Source organism: Pungitius pungitius, chromosome 9 (genome assembly GCF_949316345.1).
Source record: "Pungitius pungitius chromosome 9, fPunPun2.1, whole genome shotgun sequence".
Taxonomy (NCBI): domain Eukaryota; kingdom Metazoa; phylum Chordata; class Actinopteri; order Perciformes; family Gasterosteidae; genus Pungitius; species Pungitius pungitius.
Window position 1 is genome coordinate 16,537,916 of NC_084908.1, and position 18,169 is coordinate 16,556,084.

General features: G+C 46.7%; 1 protein-coding gene across 6 annotated transcripts in view; it reads right to left on the reverse strand.

Annotated features, from left to right (window-relative positions):
- The window catches only part of lrba (LPS-responsive vesicle trafficking, beach and anchor containing), a 152,715-nt gene that overhangs the window by 4,262 nt on the left and 130,284 nt on the right, over positions 1-18,169 (reverse strand). For 4 of the 6 annotated variants that reach the window (XM_037471218.2, XM_037471217.2, XM_037471216.2 and 1 more), the window contains 8 exons: positions 16,815-16,982; positions 11,978-12,067; positions 10,247-10,439; positions 8,896-8,961; positions 7,277-7,432; positions 5,260-5,427; positions 1,850-1,951; positions 1,563-1,759 (listed from right to left, as the gene is read on the reverse strand). In XM_037471218.2, coding sequence (XP_037327115.2) covers positions 1,563-1,759; positions 1,850-1,951; positions 5,260-5,427; positions 7,277-7,432; positions 8,896-8,961; positions 10,247-10,439; positions 11,978-12,067; positions 16,815-16,982 — 1,140 coding nt within the window. The remainder of the gene's footprint in view (positions 1-1,562; positions 1,760-1,849; positions 1,952-5,259; positions 5,428-7,276; positions 7,433-8,895; positions 8,962-10,246; positions 10,440-11,977; positions 12,068-16,814; positions 16,983-18,169) is intronic. The other 2 variants (XM_037471221.2, XM_037471219.2) reach the window with 1 other exon arrangement.

Genomic DNA, 18,169 nt, shown 5'->3' on the forward strand with positions numbered 1-18,169 from the left:
AAAAATAGCGTAAGAGCTATTCACCGGTTACAGCGCTCTATTAATGTACCCGTGTATCTACTAATGGAGTCCATGACCTTAGTGAAACTCAGCAGGAGGCAGGAGAGCTGGCAGACATGTCAGCCAGGCCAGGTAGGAGGCTGCAGACAGACCTTATAAATCAGTGCAACCGGGCGGCCAAACAAGATGGCCGACGGCTCTGCGGGAGCTAAGATGTCCACCCTGGCTCAGATGTCAAAAAAAAAAAATGACTCCAGCAGAAACACATGCACCTTCAATGCCCATATTTCCTACTTCTTTCGGGGGGGAACAGTGGGCGGATTTTGAGGCAGGGGAAGGTAAAAAGTTAAATTTATGGTGCTGTTAATCCCCCCCGTTACACTGAGTTATACTAGTACTTAAGAGACTGTAATCCGTTCAGCATGGCCTCTGTCACTGGCTTCTGCCATTAGACTAGGATGCCTACTGTTCGCCTGTCATCTAGCATCCCCTCGCTCTCTCTCAGCCCTTCTAAGTGGATACTGCAGGCCAGGACAAACACTTATGTCTCCTGGAGTCACACCGCGCTGAGGCTCTGAGGCCTGAGAAGATTAATTCTGGTATGTATGCGGACTAAATAATGTTTTCCAACCCGCGGGGATGGAGCTAAAGGGGGGGGGGGGGTTCGAATTCTCGAGGCCTCGCTCCAAGATGTTAGGAATTTGCTAATGCAATCTGACGAGGCTGGAATTTACAGCGGCACCAGAGAGACACACAGAGAGAGAGAGAGAGAGAGAGAGAGAGAGGACGAGGCTGGCAGCGGCCCACAGCGTTCGGCGCTCTAAAAAGGAACTCTGGGAAAGCGCTTAAAACCCCATCACTTCGCTCTCAAAGACGTAAATGAAGTATTCTGCAATCCAGGCGGTTACAACCCTGCCTTCTGATTTTAACACGATCAATCAGCGTCTGTCTGCCGTTGCTCATTAATCACGTCTTCTACCGGTTACACTTCTGGCTCTGTGTAGGGGCGAGAGAGAGAGAGAGAGAGAGAGAGCAAGAGAGAGCGAGAGAGAGAGAGAGAGAGAGAGAGAGCGCCCTTAATGGGAACCAGGCGTGCGGCTGTCTGTCAGAGCTGGCTTACATTTCCCAGGCCAAACCGGAAACAAAGGGTCGCGGCACCAAAGGCGGTAGCCGCTATCTCGTGTCACTCTAACCCCCAGGGAGGAAATGTGGGAAACGGGGAATGTGTCGTCCCGCATGCCGCAGGGTGGTTAATGGCGTCGGTGTCCGAAGCCGACCGCTCCCCTGGAATGTTCTACACCGCCGCCGCTGACGCAATTTGACCCGACAACCGGGGGGTTGTGGGGGGGGCGGGGATCAAAAGGACCATTTCCTCTGCTGCATTGCGTGCGAAAGGGAATTAAAATGCGATGTGAAGCCGCGGTTGCCCCCCCCCCCTCCCCCTCTCCCCCCCTGAGGCGTGCAGACCTTTACCTTTCTCACATCTCAAACCACGAGAAAGCCTTTAATCAGTAAGAGGACTTTCTCTACGCTGACCTGGCGCAGATGTGAGAGGCCCTCACCTTGATGCTGTCCTCCACCTCCATGTGGCCGAGCAGCTTGCCGTTGACGCTGAAGTGACAGAAGTGTCCCTTGTCGTAGTAGATGACGCAGTGGCCCTCGGCGGAGGCCTGGATGAGGCGGGGCCGCAGGCACTGCTCCGGGCCCTGCAGGGTCCGCAGCAGGTCCCCATTCATGGAATGGATCAGACAAGGACCCTCTGAACCAAACGAGGGGGGAAAAAAAAAGTCAGAAATATGAAACGGGACTTGGAATGGTAGCTTCGATAAAGAGGGACAGGAAGTCCCACCTTTGCAGCCGCTGATGACGAGGCCGAGCTCTGCGCACACGCTCGCACACGTCACTTCGCAGTCGTGGCCCGTCAGGATGGCCCGAGGTGTAGTGAACTCCGCTGGAACACACAAACAGAAGAGGTCCTCAGACAGCAGCGTCGCAGTAAAAATTATAGCAACACTTTTGGTTACTAGATGAAGCAACGTGCTAAATAAAAGTACTATTACTATTACTGATGCTGAAACAAATGCACTGGTAAAAAAAACGACCACATTAAGCCAAAGCAAACAAGTATCTATAGAACTAAGCACCAAGAGCCTATCGATAAGGACTTTGTGGCAACAGACTTCAAGCCTGTTCTCGTTCACACAGACACACACTCCTCTCCTCCTTCACTCTCCCTTTCTAGCACTTGTCACCCGCTCCCTCTCCCCATCATTTAAAGCCTCACTGCCTTCACCGGATCCAGATGTTCCTGCACTACTACGGTGGGGAGGGGTGGGGGGTGTATACATGGAGAGTAAGAGAGACGTGTCCCAAGTCACAAAGTGTGTGTGATTTTAGAACTGTGTGTGTATGCACACGTAGTGACCAATAATTTCGCTGTCACCAGTCAAGTTCAGCCTCTAACGAGGGATATGCTCATTATAGGGTTATGTTTTTTGTGACACTAATTTTCATAGAAACTGTGCTCCACAGCATTATAGTTTAAGTAAAATAGATACCAGTGGTGTACAAAGCTTTTTGGGTAGTCTTGAAAAGGAGGTGTAATTCCTTGCTGACTTGGCCAAACTGTTGAGTTTATAACGCATTTATAGGACATAAAACTCAATACAGGTTCACTAAGAAGACGTATTGGTTTTCTCCCAAAAGCCACAGCTACTGTTAAACTTAATTAGTTTAAGTAGAACGTTTCTTTAAAGCTGAAGACAGCGTCTCTTTTTCAATAAAACCATCCAATACAAAGACAAAGTGACTCGAATGTAACAAGACGTTACTTGAATGAATTGTTTCTGATAGAAATATTCAGTATTCATGTTATTCAGGTACTATTAAGAGAGATCAGGAGGCTCATAATATAAAATCACCAAACACAAAAACTTGGTAATAATGATTGATTTTTAAACTTCCCACGTGCGCCCCTTCTGCCCAAATACACATCAGATGGCTGAACTCTGGCTCAGGTCGATCTACCCGGCGAGCAGCCTAAACATCTACATTTCATTTAGCTGACTGGGCAACATCCTTATCGTCTCTAAAAGCAAACGCATGACCTACAAGCCTGTGGATTAAAGCACGATGGTGGATTTTGCTCAGAGTAGATCAATAAAGCTGATATATTGGTGTATCAGTTAACCTTCTCAGCCTCTACCCGCCATTTGTTTTGAATTAGCGCCACATCTGATTACAATCTTATACCTGTATATGGCTAAAGCTGGGACACTTGAGGTGGGTATCCGCTATCCAGACATGTGTGGACAAGGTGTGTGTATGTGTGTGTGTGTGTGTGTGTGTGTGTGTGTGCAAATAGAGACTGGTGAACAGCTCCATTCTTGATCTCCCCTTCTTCATAGTCATACACAGCACTTGGGTATCCTTTGAGCTCAGAAGCAGATTATTTAGAAACCCGACTGAGTCAAATGCCATTAAACACAAACCTATAATATGCTTGATAATAAATGTAAATTTGGTGCGTCTGATAATTATTTAGACCAATCAGATAATCTACAGTTGTTTACACAATATTGTAATCTTCAGACTGTCCAATTCATTTGAAGAAATACAGTGTTCAATTATTATTATACTATTACTAAATAGATTCAAGTGGTTTCCCCTCTGTGACCAGCAGATGGCGCTGGTGTCTGCAGCATCTCTTGCCGCTGTGCACAACGACAAACACATCTGTTTGCAGCGGGAACCGGGTGTGCAACGAGTGCATGAGCGTATCAGCCATTCAGAGACATTTGTCTCAAGCTTATGAAGTGTGTGGGATGTTCGCGGGGCATTTTGCATGATAAGCAATGTGTGCGTATGCATGTGCTCTTGGAGAGACTTTAGCCTGAAAGTGTTTGGTTTTTTGGAAAAGGAATAAAGAAAAGGGGTCCAAAAGGGTTTCCAGTGTGTGTGTGTGTGTGTGTGTGTGTGTGTGTGTGTGTGTGTGTGTGTGCAGTTAAGCTTCCTGTCTGGGAGAGCCTTCTGCGGTCCGGGGCAATGGAGCGTCACATTGTGGTGGCGAGGGGCCGGGATGACGACTTGCTTTGTCTGCTCCTCTTGAGCCGACTGAGGCTGCACCGAAAACAATCGCGCTCACGACAATGTTGAGCTCATGCCTTGGCATGTACACCCATTTATGCATACAATGACTCCCCAAATCAATTAAAACGCAATCTCTTCTGCTAAAATAATAAGTCTATTGTTAAAGGTGAAAAATTACAGTGCAGATAATGCAATTTTCCTCAGTTAATTAAAATTCTCATGTAACCTTGCAACAAGCATTGCTCCACAATAAGGCGATGCAAATGATCTGCTTTTAGGATGATTGCAATATGATTCCAGACACATCGCAATGTTGCTAAAATATTCTCCAATAGAATCTAATGTAAGCAGTATATCCTTAATTTAAAATGCCCCGATGTTTTATCACGATAACGTAGCCGTTATGTTTTTTCGTTGAGGGAAAGTAAAGTTGGACACATAGGAAAACAAATCTGAATCTGAATACATTATCTGGAATAGGAAAATATTCTTCTAGCTTCCAACATGAACGTACAATCTACGCCGTCCCCCCAAATCCTAAACCAACGTGCCTTATTAACCAAATCACAATTAGTCATAAATTTCAGCCCATTTGTAAAAGATCACTTAACAACATGTACGGCAATCCAAGCTGACCAAATTAGCATGGAGCTGACTAAGGGCTGAGCAATGTGTGTGCAATGCTTTGATCATGGCTAATGCCATATGTTATGGTAACGTAAGAGAGGCCCATGACATTTTTCACTTTTATCGACTAGCGTGACCCCGCGACCCTCAGATGGTGGTGAACTTTCATCTGCAGGCGGGCGACCCCCAACATCACATTTAACGTCTCTAAGTGGCCCACACTTTCACTCACATTAAAGACAGATTCACTCCCCCCCCCCACACACACACACACACAATATCTGGTCACACACACACACACACCATCTCAAGCACATTATCGAAAGCTGTTCCCCCTGCAACAGTGCTGCGAAATCCAATCTGTACGCAGGAGGCCTGGCCCGGTCACACGAAACTAGTTGTTACTTTACAGAGGGAGGCCGTAAATCACATAGTCACAACTGTCTGGGAGAGAGTACGCCGTGTGTGTGTGTGTGTGTGTGTGTGTGTGTGTGTGTGTGCGCGCGTGCTCACACATCGGGGCGGGTTTGCCTGTGTACTTACTGCCGGGGCTTTCTCCAATGCTGTTGAGCTTTCCGTTCCAGTACCACAGCAGCAGGGTGGCATCTCTGGAGCCCGACAGCACGTAGCAGTCTCCTCCGATGTAGGACTCGGAGCGAGCGAGGGACGTCACCACGTCGCGATGCCCGAACACGATCTGAGTCAGTTTGCCTGCAGGAGAGTGCTGCGTTTAGAATGGATACAATTTGGAGTATGACATTTGGTTGTTCTGTAGCACATAAATTCATGTTGCACTTAAAAGACAAAAAGTGAGTGTGGATTAATTGCCTGTTTTTTTGGGGCTATTTGTTTGTTGTGCATCCGTCTGCTTGGAAATTGGATCCACCCGAAATAAGACATCTACTAATTCCCAGACGAGAATAAATATTTGTTCCACCTCTCTGTGTGTGTGTGTGTGTGTGTGTGTGTGTGTGTCCGTGTACATGCAGTGCGCTCCGTGTGTGTATATATACAGACGGGTGTCACATTTCCAGACCACAGCTCCACTGTCTGCTGTCTAATACTCATTACGCTGCTCATACTGTGACCTCTGCAGTCATCAGAGGGTTGGTTTGTGTCAGAAATCTCCGTGCCATCAGATAATTAAGCTGCATCCCGCCGGAGAGACGAGCGATGTGGTGAAACTGGGCGTTTGGACTGAACTTCAGAAGAAGAACGGAGACATCAAAGATGTAAAATGTTTGACGTCTTCATGAACAGCGGGAATAGGTAATGATGGCTGCCACACTCAAGCCGCTCCCCCACCCACACACACACACACACAAAGACACATTCAATTGAATGTGTGTGCATGCAGGCGTGTGGGTTTGGTGCACGTGTACCAATCAAGTCTTGTAATTGATAAAATCCCCCAGTCCTTTAACCCGGGGGCTTCAGAGACCACGGTGGCAGCTGTTGAGCGTGTACGATTAAACCCGTGTTCACGTTCCAGCCGCACACCTCGCTGGCAGTCACACAATAGAGCCATCTCCGTGCTCCCGTCCCTCCGTCCCGCCCTCCCCTGTTGAAGACAGGGAGGCCCTGGCCTATAGAAATTGAATCCGAGTCTGTTGTATAGACTGTGAGTAAGATTCTGAAGGGGTTCGGGGGGGGGGAGAAGAGTGGAGGAAGCGGGGCGCGCGGAGGACGCGTCGGGCGGTTTCATTTATTTCCCCTGACCCGACGGCGCCCGTGTGTGCGAAAATGTCTGCATTGCACGTGAGCAAGACACAATGAAACGAAATCCGCTGGGAGCAACCGTATGATTACTTTCAAGAACACATGCAATGCATGCACATGTTAGAATGAGGTGAGCATTATTTATGCAATAAATTTTTCCAATTCATTTATCATAATTGTATGACTGGACGTTACATTTTGTGATGCAGTCCAGATATTATTTTTATTATTATTATGTATTAAGCAGCAATTGAGAATAAAAATTCTGTGAACCAGCATGAAAATGAGAAAATAAAGAGTGGTACAATTTAATGAGCACATTCATGGTACAGCTGCAGCTGCAGAAATCAGCTGAGACTTGTTTACAGTATTGAGACTCTTCAGTCTACTAGTGGCTGCTAGAGGCTGCAATGTTTACTGCACGCCATAATACAAGACAAAAGGAAAAACGTACTGTGGTTTTTTTGTGTCTTTCCACGAGTAGTGGAGCTAGACCAGCTTGTCCTGAGGAGGGCGCTAGAGGAAAGGCGATGAGGTCGACTTACATCCTGAACTTTGTTCATTCAAAAGATTGAATGTGTTGATCAGATTTCATGGCGGTATTTGCTTGGGAGACAGACTTCTATTGAGAAATCAGAGCTAATTGAATTGTACAAAAATCCACCCCGATGTGACTCATGCGAATATGTGTCCGTTAAATTTATTCGGTTCCAACTAAACTGTAAAATGATTTCTATAGCCATCCGTTGCGTTTCGGCTTTCGTCTGCTGTGAGACTGAGAGACTCATGTTGAGACTCCAAAATGGTTTACCCGAATGGTTTGGTATGGTTTATACGTTACCTGAGTCGGTCGAATAAACCCGGAAGCTCTTGTCCCAAAAACCGCACAGCAGGATGAAGCGGTTGTCGGCCGTGATGACGAAACACTGCGAGCTGATCTGAATGCTTTGATCTAGCAGGTCAGAGATCTGGCGGCGATGGCTGCCCACGTTGCTGGCTGCAGGAGGGAAAATTAAATAAGTGAATACAAAAATAAAAGGTACATGTTAAAAATATCCCGACGTGCACAAAACTACTAAATCCGTAATCCAACGCACATAGTTAACGGTTTACGTATTTCAGCCATGGGAGCTCGCACTCAGGCCGCCACTTAAGCTCTAGGCGAACAGTGCAAAGACGATTTGTGAGAGAAAACATAAAACATCTTGGATGTTAAGTTTGCGGGACTTCACATTTTCCGGGAGAGTCAAACAGTAATGATAGAGGGAGCCCGGCACAGCACTCGAGTCAGAACACACACAGTAAGTTCATCGCGGGTGTGTAATTTAGTCAATGCCAAATTTATCGACGGTCTCTCTTTTGTAAGTGGTATCTTTTTTTTTTCTTCTCTTAACTGGGATGTGTCCATTGTTAAGGAGAACAGGTGCAGGAGAAGGTGGTCGCGCACCGAGCAGAGCTGCTACAAGCAAATATCAATCCCATTATTTAAAATTTCCCACAGCCAACAATCCGCTCAGCACTCATCCTCAATTTACTGTGTTTGGGTCAGACTCTGCCTGGAATGCAAACAGTGTAAATATTTTACTGACAAGCACAAAAAAAGAAACATCTACCTCCCCCGAAAAGCACCACGCATTATTTATGCTTTAGTGTTAGAAACGTTGACAAAGTGTCAAAGAAAAGATTAAATTGGATTGTATTGGATGAAATTAACCTGAGAAGAAAAAAAAACCCCACACGCACACTGACGAGCTCTCATAGAAATGTGCACTACAGATACTGAAGGACAACTATTTATTTTATTCTGCCTGACGGAGGGGAAGCCATGCAGAGATTCTGTGTGTACGATTCTGAGGGGCTGCAGCAAAGCGGCGGCGGTGGGGGGGGGGGGGGGGGGGGGGGGGGGGGCAGATAGAAGCGGCTCGTCTCTCCCCCCGCTGCACCAGTGCACGCCGTACATCACGGCGGCTCGCCACTCCTCTCCTGCTCATCAACAAGTCGTGAAGGATGAGAGGCGCCAGTATTGTCCTGACAGCCGTCCGCCGCGCATTCTCAATCACACATTATTACCACATTCATATTCATTTCCATTGACACGCGTCCTTTCCCTCCGCTCAAATTAAACCAAAGAGGATGCAGAAAAGGGAGGGAGGGCAGGGACGATGGAGAGGGGGGGGAAGCGGGGGGGAGTTGATGATGAAATGCCCGCCTAGGCCACAGCTCATTGCATTCCAATTTGCATGCAAATGGTTTAGTGTGAGAGCAGGGCCTATATCATGAGGAGTGAACTGGGGCAGCGCTGAGAAACAACTCTAATCTGGCGTCCAGGGACACGCCGCTGCAGACCGTCAATGAGTCACCACGATGCCGGAAGGATTCATACAAAAAAATAAGAGTTCCATGCATACACCAGCTCACGTTTCGTAAAGGACTCGTCTACAGTCGTGAATGACAGCGTACCTATCAGAGGGTCAATTTCCACAGGAAGTTGGTACTGCTGGTCCTGCGCCGTTGAGCTCTGATGACCTGACAAGAAGAAGACAGATTGGATTAATATTGTAATCGTGTGGCCTTGTGAGGTAGATGCTGGCATTTAGTTCATTATTACCACACGGAAAATTATAACCATAAAGTCTCAGTGTCACCCGAGTTGTCGTACCAAGGCCACAGAGAATGTGCTGCATGCTACAATATGCACTTCTTTAAACTGATATCTACATATTACCAGAACCTGTAGGCAATGTGACAATAATTTGGTTGTTTTTAGTGTAGTTCAATCACGTTTGAGAGTGCTTTGTTTAGAGGTGAAGAGGCCGCATTAAGAGCCAAAGAAGCCCAAAGCTAACTTGAGAAGCGGCCCCCAGAGAACCATCTAACTCTTACCAAAGTGATCGGGGAGAATCGGCCTCAGTGATCTTCTCATAATAAAGAAATGCTCTGATATAAGGGATTCTTTGCAGCATCTAAGCTAACACCCGACCGTAGCTCCACGCTCCTCCCAAGTCTCTCGTCATCTTGTAACAACACGAGACCTCAAACGCTGTGCAAGTTAAGCCGAAGCCGTCGGCCGAAATACAATGGTTGACTAACAAGTGCATGTCCATTGTTTATCAGCTGCATCTACTCTTAAGGCCAAATACAAAATGTGAATAACGTCTGCAGACACGCTCACGGGCGCATTCACAGGTTAATTGTTGGCATGCTTCCTCCGGAGAAAATATTTTATTTGTTATCTGCTTTGACAGCCACCGGAAGACTCCGGTAAATCCTCGCAATTAATGAACCACCTCCGACCAGCGCACATTTTATTTATTATGCCAGCTCACTAAACCAATTAGGTTAATCAGTCTGGTCTTCGGTGCGCATGGATGAGACTCAAAAACCGATCATGTCTCATAAATCTAAAGACATCAACTGTATCGCTTCTCCCGAGGGCCGGATGGACGTTGAGTAAATAAGGTTTTGTGAAGTGAGAAGCTGATGTATGGAGGTGGACGTGCGACCTAATGCTGGCTGCTGCACGTGTCACATTTGATACTGCAATCCAGAAGACGCAGTCAACTGTCTCCCAAATCAACGTCCATCCTATCGAGACCAGACGGGTCCATTCTTGACTTGCGTAAATTAGACACAGAGGAGAGAGAGAGATGAACCGAGGAAATGTAAAAAGGAAGCAAAGGCTTTTTTTTTTTTTACCTACCCTGAAATAGCCTGGAGGGTCAACGCGACGTCAAAGAGTCGTAACAGTCACTCAATTAAATGCAACTTCTAGATTGCGCATTACAAGCGGATTCACGCAAATGCGTCTCACCAGTCAAGCCGTGCCACTTGTTGACGGCGAAGATGCGGTTGGCGGTGACGGTGATGGTTGCAGCCGACGCTAGACCGGGCTGAGTGTTGGCCGCTACGTGGGTCACGGGAGAGTTGGACGGGAACTTCAGCACCATGATGACGTCCTGCTGCATCTGCTCCGTAAACATCAGCGGGGTCTGCAGGAGAAGATACTGTTCAGACCCACGGGGGGGGGGGGAGAACAGAGCCGAGACGCGGCGCGGCAGACGAAGAGCAGCGGCGGGAGAAGCGGTCGGCGTTAGCGAGGATTTAACAAGAGGGAGGAAGGGAGGAAAAAGAAGGACAGAGAGAAAGTTAGGAAGCTTCAGCGGGATAGCGGCAAGCAGAGACCAAGTCTGAAAATAAAGTCTGAAACTGACGCAGGGATTAAGATTAGAAAGAATCAGCCAAAGTATATATTTGTGTTACAAAAGACAAAGTAGTCCGTCGAACCCCCTTTTTAATTCAGAGCCACGTGATCGCTGTGCAGAATGACGTGTGCTCGAGGTTACGCACTAGAAGCCAAACGACTTACCAATCAAACAAGTTTTTGTCAGCTGACTAATATTAAGATCAAATATGTATGAAGCAAAAGAGACTGAATACACTGCAGTGAAAAAAAAAGCCATTTCATTGACCTATCAGACTGTTTGACAGGAGCTCATATATAGAGGCATTTACAAAGTGTTTGTACTAAGCAGCTCTTTCACCGAGCCAGTTCCCTCCTCGCGTGTGAAGGAGAGGAACATCAGTGTTAACATCGGGAACAGACCTGAGTAAATCCGGTGTGTCTGACAGCTAACCAGATGCACTGACAGTATCATTACCACTAGCACGGGCCGATGCCGACACACTGACAACACACTCACACACGAGAGGGGAAAGTAGAGAGCGAGAAAATGGAGAACAGGGCCTTTTAAAGGAATACGGACGGGTTGGGGACTGCAGGTAATGCGTTTGAATAATTGGCCCTATGAAAACAAATGTTACAAAAATACATGTAGGTTTTAGGGTAATGGTAAAAAACTTTTCCTAGGAGCTTGGGTATGAGCGGGGCGGGTTCAAAGCAGACGTCTGCGTCGGTGTCTGTGGGCGCATGTGTGCGCTGGGTGGTGGTCTACAGCCGGCTGTCAGCGCCACAGGGACACCACGCTAATAGGGACTCGTGGGGCCCTCGGTCCATCACGCCGACTGCATTCCTTGGCCCTTAAAAAGCCGTCACTTCACTGCTGCTGTTCATTGCTCTGGTTCGTTGATCTGCGCTGCTTTTAGCTCAGGTAGAAAATCTGGCTCGGGCCCAGGTTTCCAGCTCAAAGCTGTGTCTCCTCCCCCCCCCCCCCCCCTCCCCCCTCCCCTGCGTACCTCCTACTAAACACACATGCGCACAAATGCCTGTGATCTTTTCCTTTCACACACACCTCTCTAATGATGAGAGAGGATACGCTTTCAAACCCGGGTTTTTTTTTTTATTTTCCCACAGTTGCAGATGGATAAAGTGAGAAAAGTAGGAGGCAGAAGCAGGGTTGTGATATCAGAGCACACCAGAAGTCAGAGACGGGATTAAACAGGAACCACGATGGTCGCCGCTGTAGCTCGGTAGGCTACTGATCCGTGTCACATTATAGTCTTTTCAGACTGAAGGAATGCAGTTTTGGTGGCGTGCGTGTGTCTTGGAGTATCTGTTTTTATGGACTGCGTGCGCAGCACTCACCACTTGCATGGCTGAGCTTCTGGGTGGGTGCGGTTCGATGAGCAGCTGGCAGGGGGTCTGTCCAAAACTCCTAATTTGAGACTCCACAGCCTAGAGGGGAAGAAGAAAGGGGAGGGAATGGGAAAGAAAATGGAAAAGGGAGTTATTATTGAGTTGTTGTGCCTCAGAAGTCAAAAAAACAAATTGTATAATGTAAAAAAAAAGGCCTCACTAAAGTGGAAATGATCACATCATCTTTCATAGTAGGGATGGGCCATTTGGAGGAGCTTTTTCTATCACAACGAATGAGCTTAATCAAATTGAGGAAAAAAACCTCTAAAGAGACAAACTAAAGAAATTAAATACCTTGGAAACAATAAAATAGAAATCTGGTTGATCAAATTCTACTGTCTCAGTTCATGCAGTCAAATCAGTCTATAATATCTTTTAAGAAAATAATTCCTCAACTTCTCGACAAAACAACAAACAAAGAGATGAATATAAATGCAGAATGGTGAAAACACAGCCATTTGCATTCAGGAACATGTAAACATACGCTCTCACTGTTTGACACACTCACACACACATCCAAACGCACACAAACACACACACACAGAGCAATTTATCCTCCCCAACCACACACAGAATCAGAGGAGGGCCGGGACAGGCGGGCTCGCAGGCTGGTTAGGTGGTGTTAATGAAGAGGTATAGGACCATAAATGTCAGAGCAGACGCCGGGCGGGGAGGCTCTGGACATCATCACACAGCTCACTGTCAGGCCCGCTAGCACAGGACGGAGCAGCAGAGTGTAGCTACACCAGCGCATCGCAATACTACCACCACCTACCACTGCTCCTAATTATTACCATTATTGATTCATCGGAAGCTGGACACATTCAAATTCTGTTTTTTAAAGATATTAAATTAAATGAAATTTACACAAGAAATGTTATGTTTTGTAATGTTTTGACGCGTGTCAAAAAAAAAAAAAAAAACTATGAAACATACAAAAAACAGTGAGTGTGGGAATTTCACAGATTGAAGTCAAAAAGATTATTCGTTATAAAAAAGTACAGCCAAGGAGAAAAAGGGCAAACACAAAATGATGACAGAGCCGTCAGTTCGTTGGTGTGCACTTTGACTGGCTGCGTGGGAGTGACAGCTTTGTGTGTGTGTGTGTGTGTGTGTAGGCTGAAACATTTGAGTCTGACTTGGCGAGGCCCGCCGGAATGAGCTCATGGTCGAGGCCTGCATATGATGTTTCCATGAGAAAAAGCTTGGGAAGTTAGTCTGCTCGTTCCCATTGTCTGAAACTAACCAGAGAGCAGAGCGAGGCGGCGAGAAGGAGTCAAGTCAACTGTCCAGTACTGACTGACACCAATACTTTACAGCCGATATACTCTATATTTCACAAACCTCATACACTTTATTCACTGTGGCAGCTTCGTCCGTGGTCCTGTGTTCAAACACAAACTGAATTCACAGCATGTCGACCCGTGCAAGCATACAAGTCCGTTGATTTGGGAGACATGTCACCCGCAGTCTGTTAGTGAGAGGACATCAGTGCATCATCCAAGGTCAAAGGGCCTCCCCTCTCCTCTGCCTATAGAGCCGAGCATTTTGCTTAAGCTAATGTGAGGAAGAGACTCCGCATAAGCCACTCAACCCATCTTCATTAAGTTCAGCGCTGACATTTATGAGGCGGTGGAACGTGGAAAAGTGGTCGAGTCTAGGTCAGCGCGTCCTCTCCCCCCGTGTGCCAATGCGCTGCTCAGGTGATTATATGAGGGGCCATCCACAAGGCCAATCTCTTTTAGGGGCGTTGGCCCGTGTCTGATGAAGGTTTTCTATATTCTATACATTTAAATGGCTGAGACGCCCTCGGCTCAGATGTCCCAACATGCCCTTTGATTTACTCAGCCACTTGAGAAGATGGATCTCCATGTAAAACATAATGCTCTCATGCAAATCGACTATGAATAGAATGAAAAATAATGTGTACAATGGCCTTGTGTTGTGGACGAGCAGCGTGGCAGCAGGATGCTCTGGCCCCCGCCTTTAGATATTCACCAGAATGTGAAAAAAAAGGATATTGAACACAGTGTTTTGGTGAACGTCAAAGCAGGTTCAGGCGAGCGGGTAAATTTCTCGTCTTCTGCCGAATTACGCAAATGCCGCACCATCAGACGGGGGCTCTGTGTTTTGTCGCTGGAGTGAGTGGCTGTGGGATTTTACTCAAATCACATGTGAAAGTGGGGGTGGGGGGGGAACCCTGCAGAACGACCAGAAGGCAGCACAGGATGGGTTTCTCTTCATACACCTTAGAGGCAACGCAGATGTGCATGCGTGCCATGCACACGGGTGCACTTGCGGCGCGCACGTGAACGCGTCTGCAGACACACACAGCAGCTCTCTCAGAGAGAGGGGGGGCACGTTCTGACTTGCGGCGGAGGCAGGACAGGAAGTAATCATGATTTTGAAAAACACAGCAGTGGTCTTCAACCCACATTCCCTAATCTGTGCTGAGATATTCCAAACTCTCTCTCTCTCCCCCAGCGTGGACACAACCGAGTGCATTTATGCTGATGAGCGCGGATAAATATACAAAGGTATACACATACCAAAACGGTGCATGTCAAGGTATGGGCTATACAAAGTGTGTGTGTGTGTGGTTGGGTTGTGTTGGAGTTAGAGGTTGCCAAACAGCGTGACAGGAGTACACAATCTCTCCCCAAACTACTACTTTTTTTGAGCCAGAAATAAAAGCGCCTGTGACCCATCCCCATGACGACGAACAGCCCGTCCGACTGCAGCCAGTCTCGAAGCTGCCGCAGTCCTCGGCGAGGCCCGCGGTGCACAGCCACCACGACGAGGCCCAGGCCCGCGGCGCTTCCTTCCGTACAAACACAGCTGGAGGAAAGCCTCGGCTTAGCTGACAGGAACGAGAATGCTTTAGTTTATTTAACTAATTAGAGCGCTCGGACTTCGGGGAGACGAAGGCCAGCGGAGTGGACTTGCGCCATCAGAGTGGGAGGACAGGTTTTCCAACTTTTTGTTTACATTTTACATGTATGTTGAGGATATATATATATATATATATATGATAGATATTTATTTATTTATATATAATCTATAATAAAAATGGACAGTTAATGTAAACATTACATGTCTGTTTTTGATTTGGTTTTTAACAGATTTACAAAAAAAATGCCCTAACCCTAACCCAGTATAAACACTAATGGAGAACAAAATACAGTTCATTTACTATATTTGTATTAATGCAAATAAATATATTTTAGCTTCATAATAGAATATTCAGAAGGTAGCATATCCCTAACTCTGCATTCCCGCAGTCATTGGCCAGGGGGGCTATTTTGATCGCATGCAGCTCCTTTTTGTGTGCGGCCTGATCCATCTCGTTGTCACTGGAACAGCTCATCAGGATCGGTGGTCCACCAGGGTTCCTGTTTCTGTATGCAGTTAATTCAAAATAATGGATAACGGGCTTAATGTGTAAATGACCAGAGCCCCGCTGGTAATGAATCTGTATGCAGGTGTGCTTGTGTGTGGCTTAAGGCCAAAGCACATCTGGAAGGGAATTAGGGTGAATGGGATGATAAATCAGGGATCTGCACATGGTGTCCGTGATGCTGCAGTCACTGAGCATGAAGGGCAGCAGAACAGTGGAGGCAAAAGGCTGCTCAGCCGCTTGATATACTGAACTCATCTCCATTTAGACCTCAATGCTATGAGGACCTCTGCTTAAAGGATAAATCTGGTTTATTATGACTTGCTTGTTATGTTCTGTCTATCATTTCCTATTGGAAGGCCACAAAAGACAAGCAGAGAGACAGTCAGACCCCCGTAGATTACTTGCAATTTCGGATAATAAATTGATTAAGATAGAAATGTCAGCTTGTCTCCAGATCTCAGCAATTACCTTGGTGCCTGAACTTTTTTCATTACCAACGGAAATTATGGCTAAAACTGGAAGAATAAGAAGGATGTAATTAACCGGAATGATCCTTTAGGAGAACGCCTTCATGAGGCCCAGCGACTACACTGATGCCAGCAGAAATACGCCGCGTGCTACATTGGCAGCGCGGCCGACGTCGTCAAAGAGGCTGACGGGAGTGTCGGGTCAATCGGGCTGCCGCTGGCGCGCTGCCTTTTTGCGGCAGATTGGTGACGTTGTCAGGCCCGTGTTTAGCTGTGGGCTTGCTTTCCTCCTCAGCGCTTGTGTTTTGTGCGGCTTCTTTCCGGCAGGTCAGTGTAACTCGTGTGTTCAAAGTGAGGGGGATGAATAATGAATGAACGCCGAGCAGCAAGCTTTAAGGCGTTTGAGTGGAACACTTGGTGGAGTGCAGGGCGGGGGGGGGGAAGGCTTTGCTCAGCAAGACCTGCCAGTAGATTGTTAGCTTACCGCTCCCATGCCAGTCTACAGCCAGTTTAACATGGCTAATGGCATCAAAATACAGATGGACTGAATGGACAGATGCTGTTGTAATGTAGTTAGATGAAGCATCTATTTGGTGTACTTACTGTAACGCTGTGTTTTCCCCTTACTCAGCATCATCTGTCAGGGGACTAAAGACAGCCAGTAAGTGTGTATTAAAATGTACGCGCCAAGTCCTGTCTTTGAGGCTCTTCTCAAATTTCACTATTTTAGTTCAGCCTTTGCTATTTGTTTGATCTCAATCGTTATTTTATGACAAGCTATTGCTCTTATCGTCCTTATGATATAACTTTGACTCTTCGGATGTTTGTTGTTTTTACCGCCTAAAGTACCTGGTAGAAGAGTCCGCCGTTGCATAGATGAAGAACTACGTCTTGTTCGCGCATTGCGCATAAGCCTCACCTCTCTGAGCATGGGGTCGTTGATTGAGCTGAGGTCGACCGCGCCCTCGTAGGTCAGATAGTAGAAAACATTGAGGGCTCTGGTGGCTTCGGGTCCCTGCTGCTTGTAGCCGAAGATCAGATCGATCCACTGGTGGAGCTGGCAGGACACGAACTCGCTCTCCAGAGCCTGCGAGTGGATTGAGAGGACAGAGGATCGTAAATGGCAACAGCTGCGGAACATAATACAAGCAAATGCGACATGTTTCCCCGTCCCATTACCGCGCAGCAGTTACTGCTAATGCCCTTCAAAGACGTATTCCTCAGAGAAAGCAGAATATCATTCCAATTGCTCCTGTGACAGAATCTGCCAATGATTTCTTTAATGAGCAAAAAGCAGAGTAAATCCATATCTGATCATATGGGAACATCAAAACATTAGAGAACTCTTGCAGTTCATTAGGGAGCCATTCCAGCCGCTGTCTTTTCCCTGCTGCTCTGCGCGAGGATAAGAGCACCGCCATAACGCAGAGATGCAGGCCGTTTCTCTCCTCATTAGCCAAAAGGAAAGGAGGGAAAAAACATTTATGGTTTCCTCATAAAAAACAGGCAATTGTGTTAATTTGTGTAAAGCTGTCGCCTCACAAAAGCCCTCTAAACACGACCAAATTAGAATGAGGCAGCTCTTGATTGTCATTGCTGCCTTGTGTCACATTAATTTGTGACAAAACATTAGCCCCCGCTACACTTAAATGGCAATTTATATCATTTAAATTTTTACTGCAGAGACCGACGCATCCCTCACTTAAATGTGACTTTCTGACAGCTCGTTCTGCATCCAATTCCTCCAGACTGGCTTAATTAAGACTTTCAATCAGGGAGGAAACCGCGTGTGAAAAGACGAGAGATATGACGGCGCTCTCCCTGCGACTTGAGGAGGGACGCCATTTTTGAGGCCTTCTCAAATTCCGTAATCCGAGAGGCTTAACAGCATGAGCTGTGTGCGAATAATGCAATAATGGGATAACATTGGTTCCAACAGACAGAGGTGTAAAAGGTTTTCAGATTTTATGTGTGGAAACTCGCAAACACGCAACGAGCGCCGAGAATTACACAAAAACATCTTTAGCCTCATGTCAAGGGTGTAAATATTTTTCACATGTGGGTGAAAAGCTATTGGAAAACAAACTAATTTGTGCTAGTAGCTATCCTTTGTCTAGCGGTTTATATAAATCTATGTATCAATGTACTTTCAAAGCATGCTTTTAGAATTGTTGTTTGTCTATCAGCCTTTAAGATCCAGCTGGCAGGGAAATTTAGTTATTTTGGACATTGCCCCCTCAGATGGGTTCAGTGCTCTGAGTTAACAAAATTAGC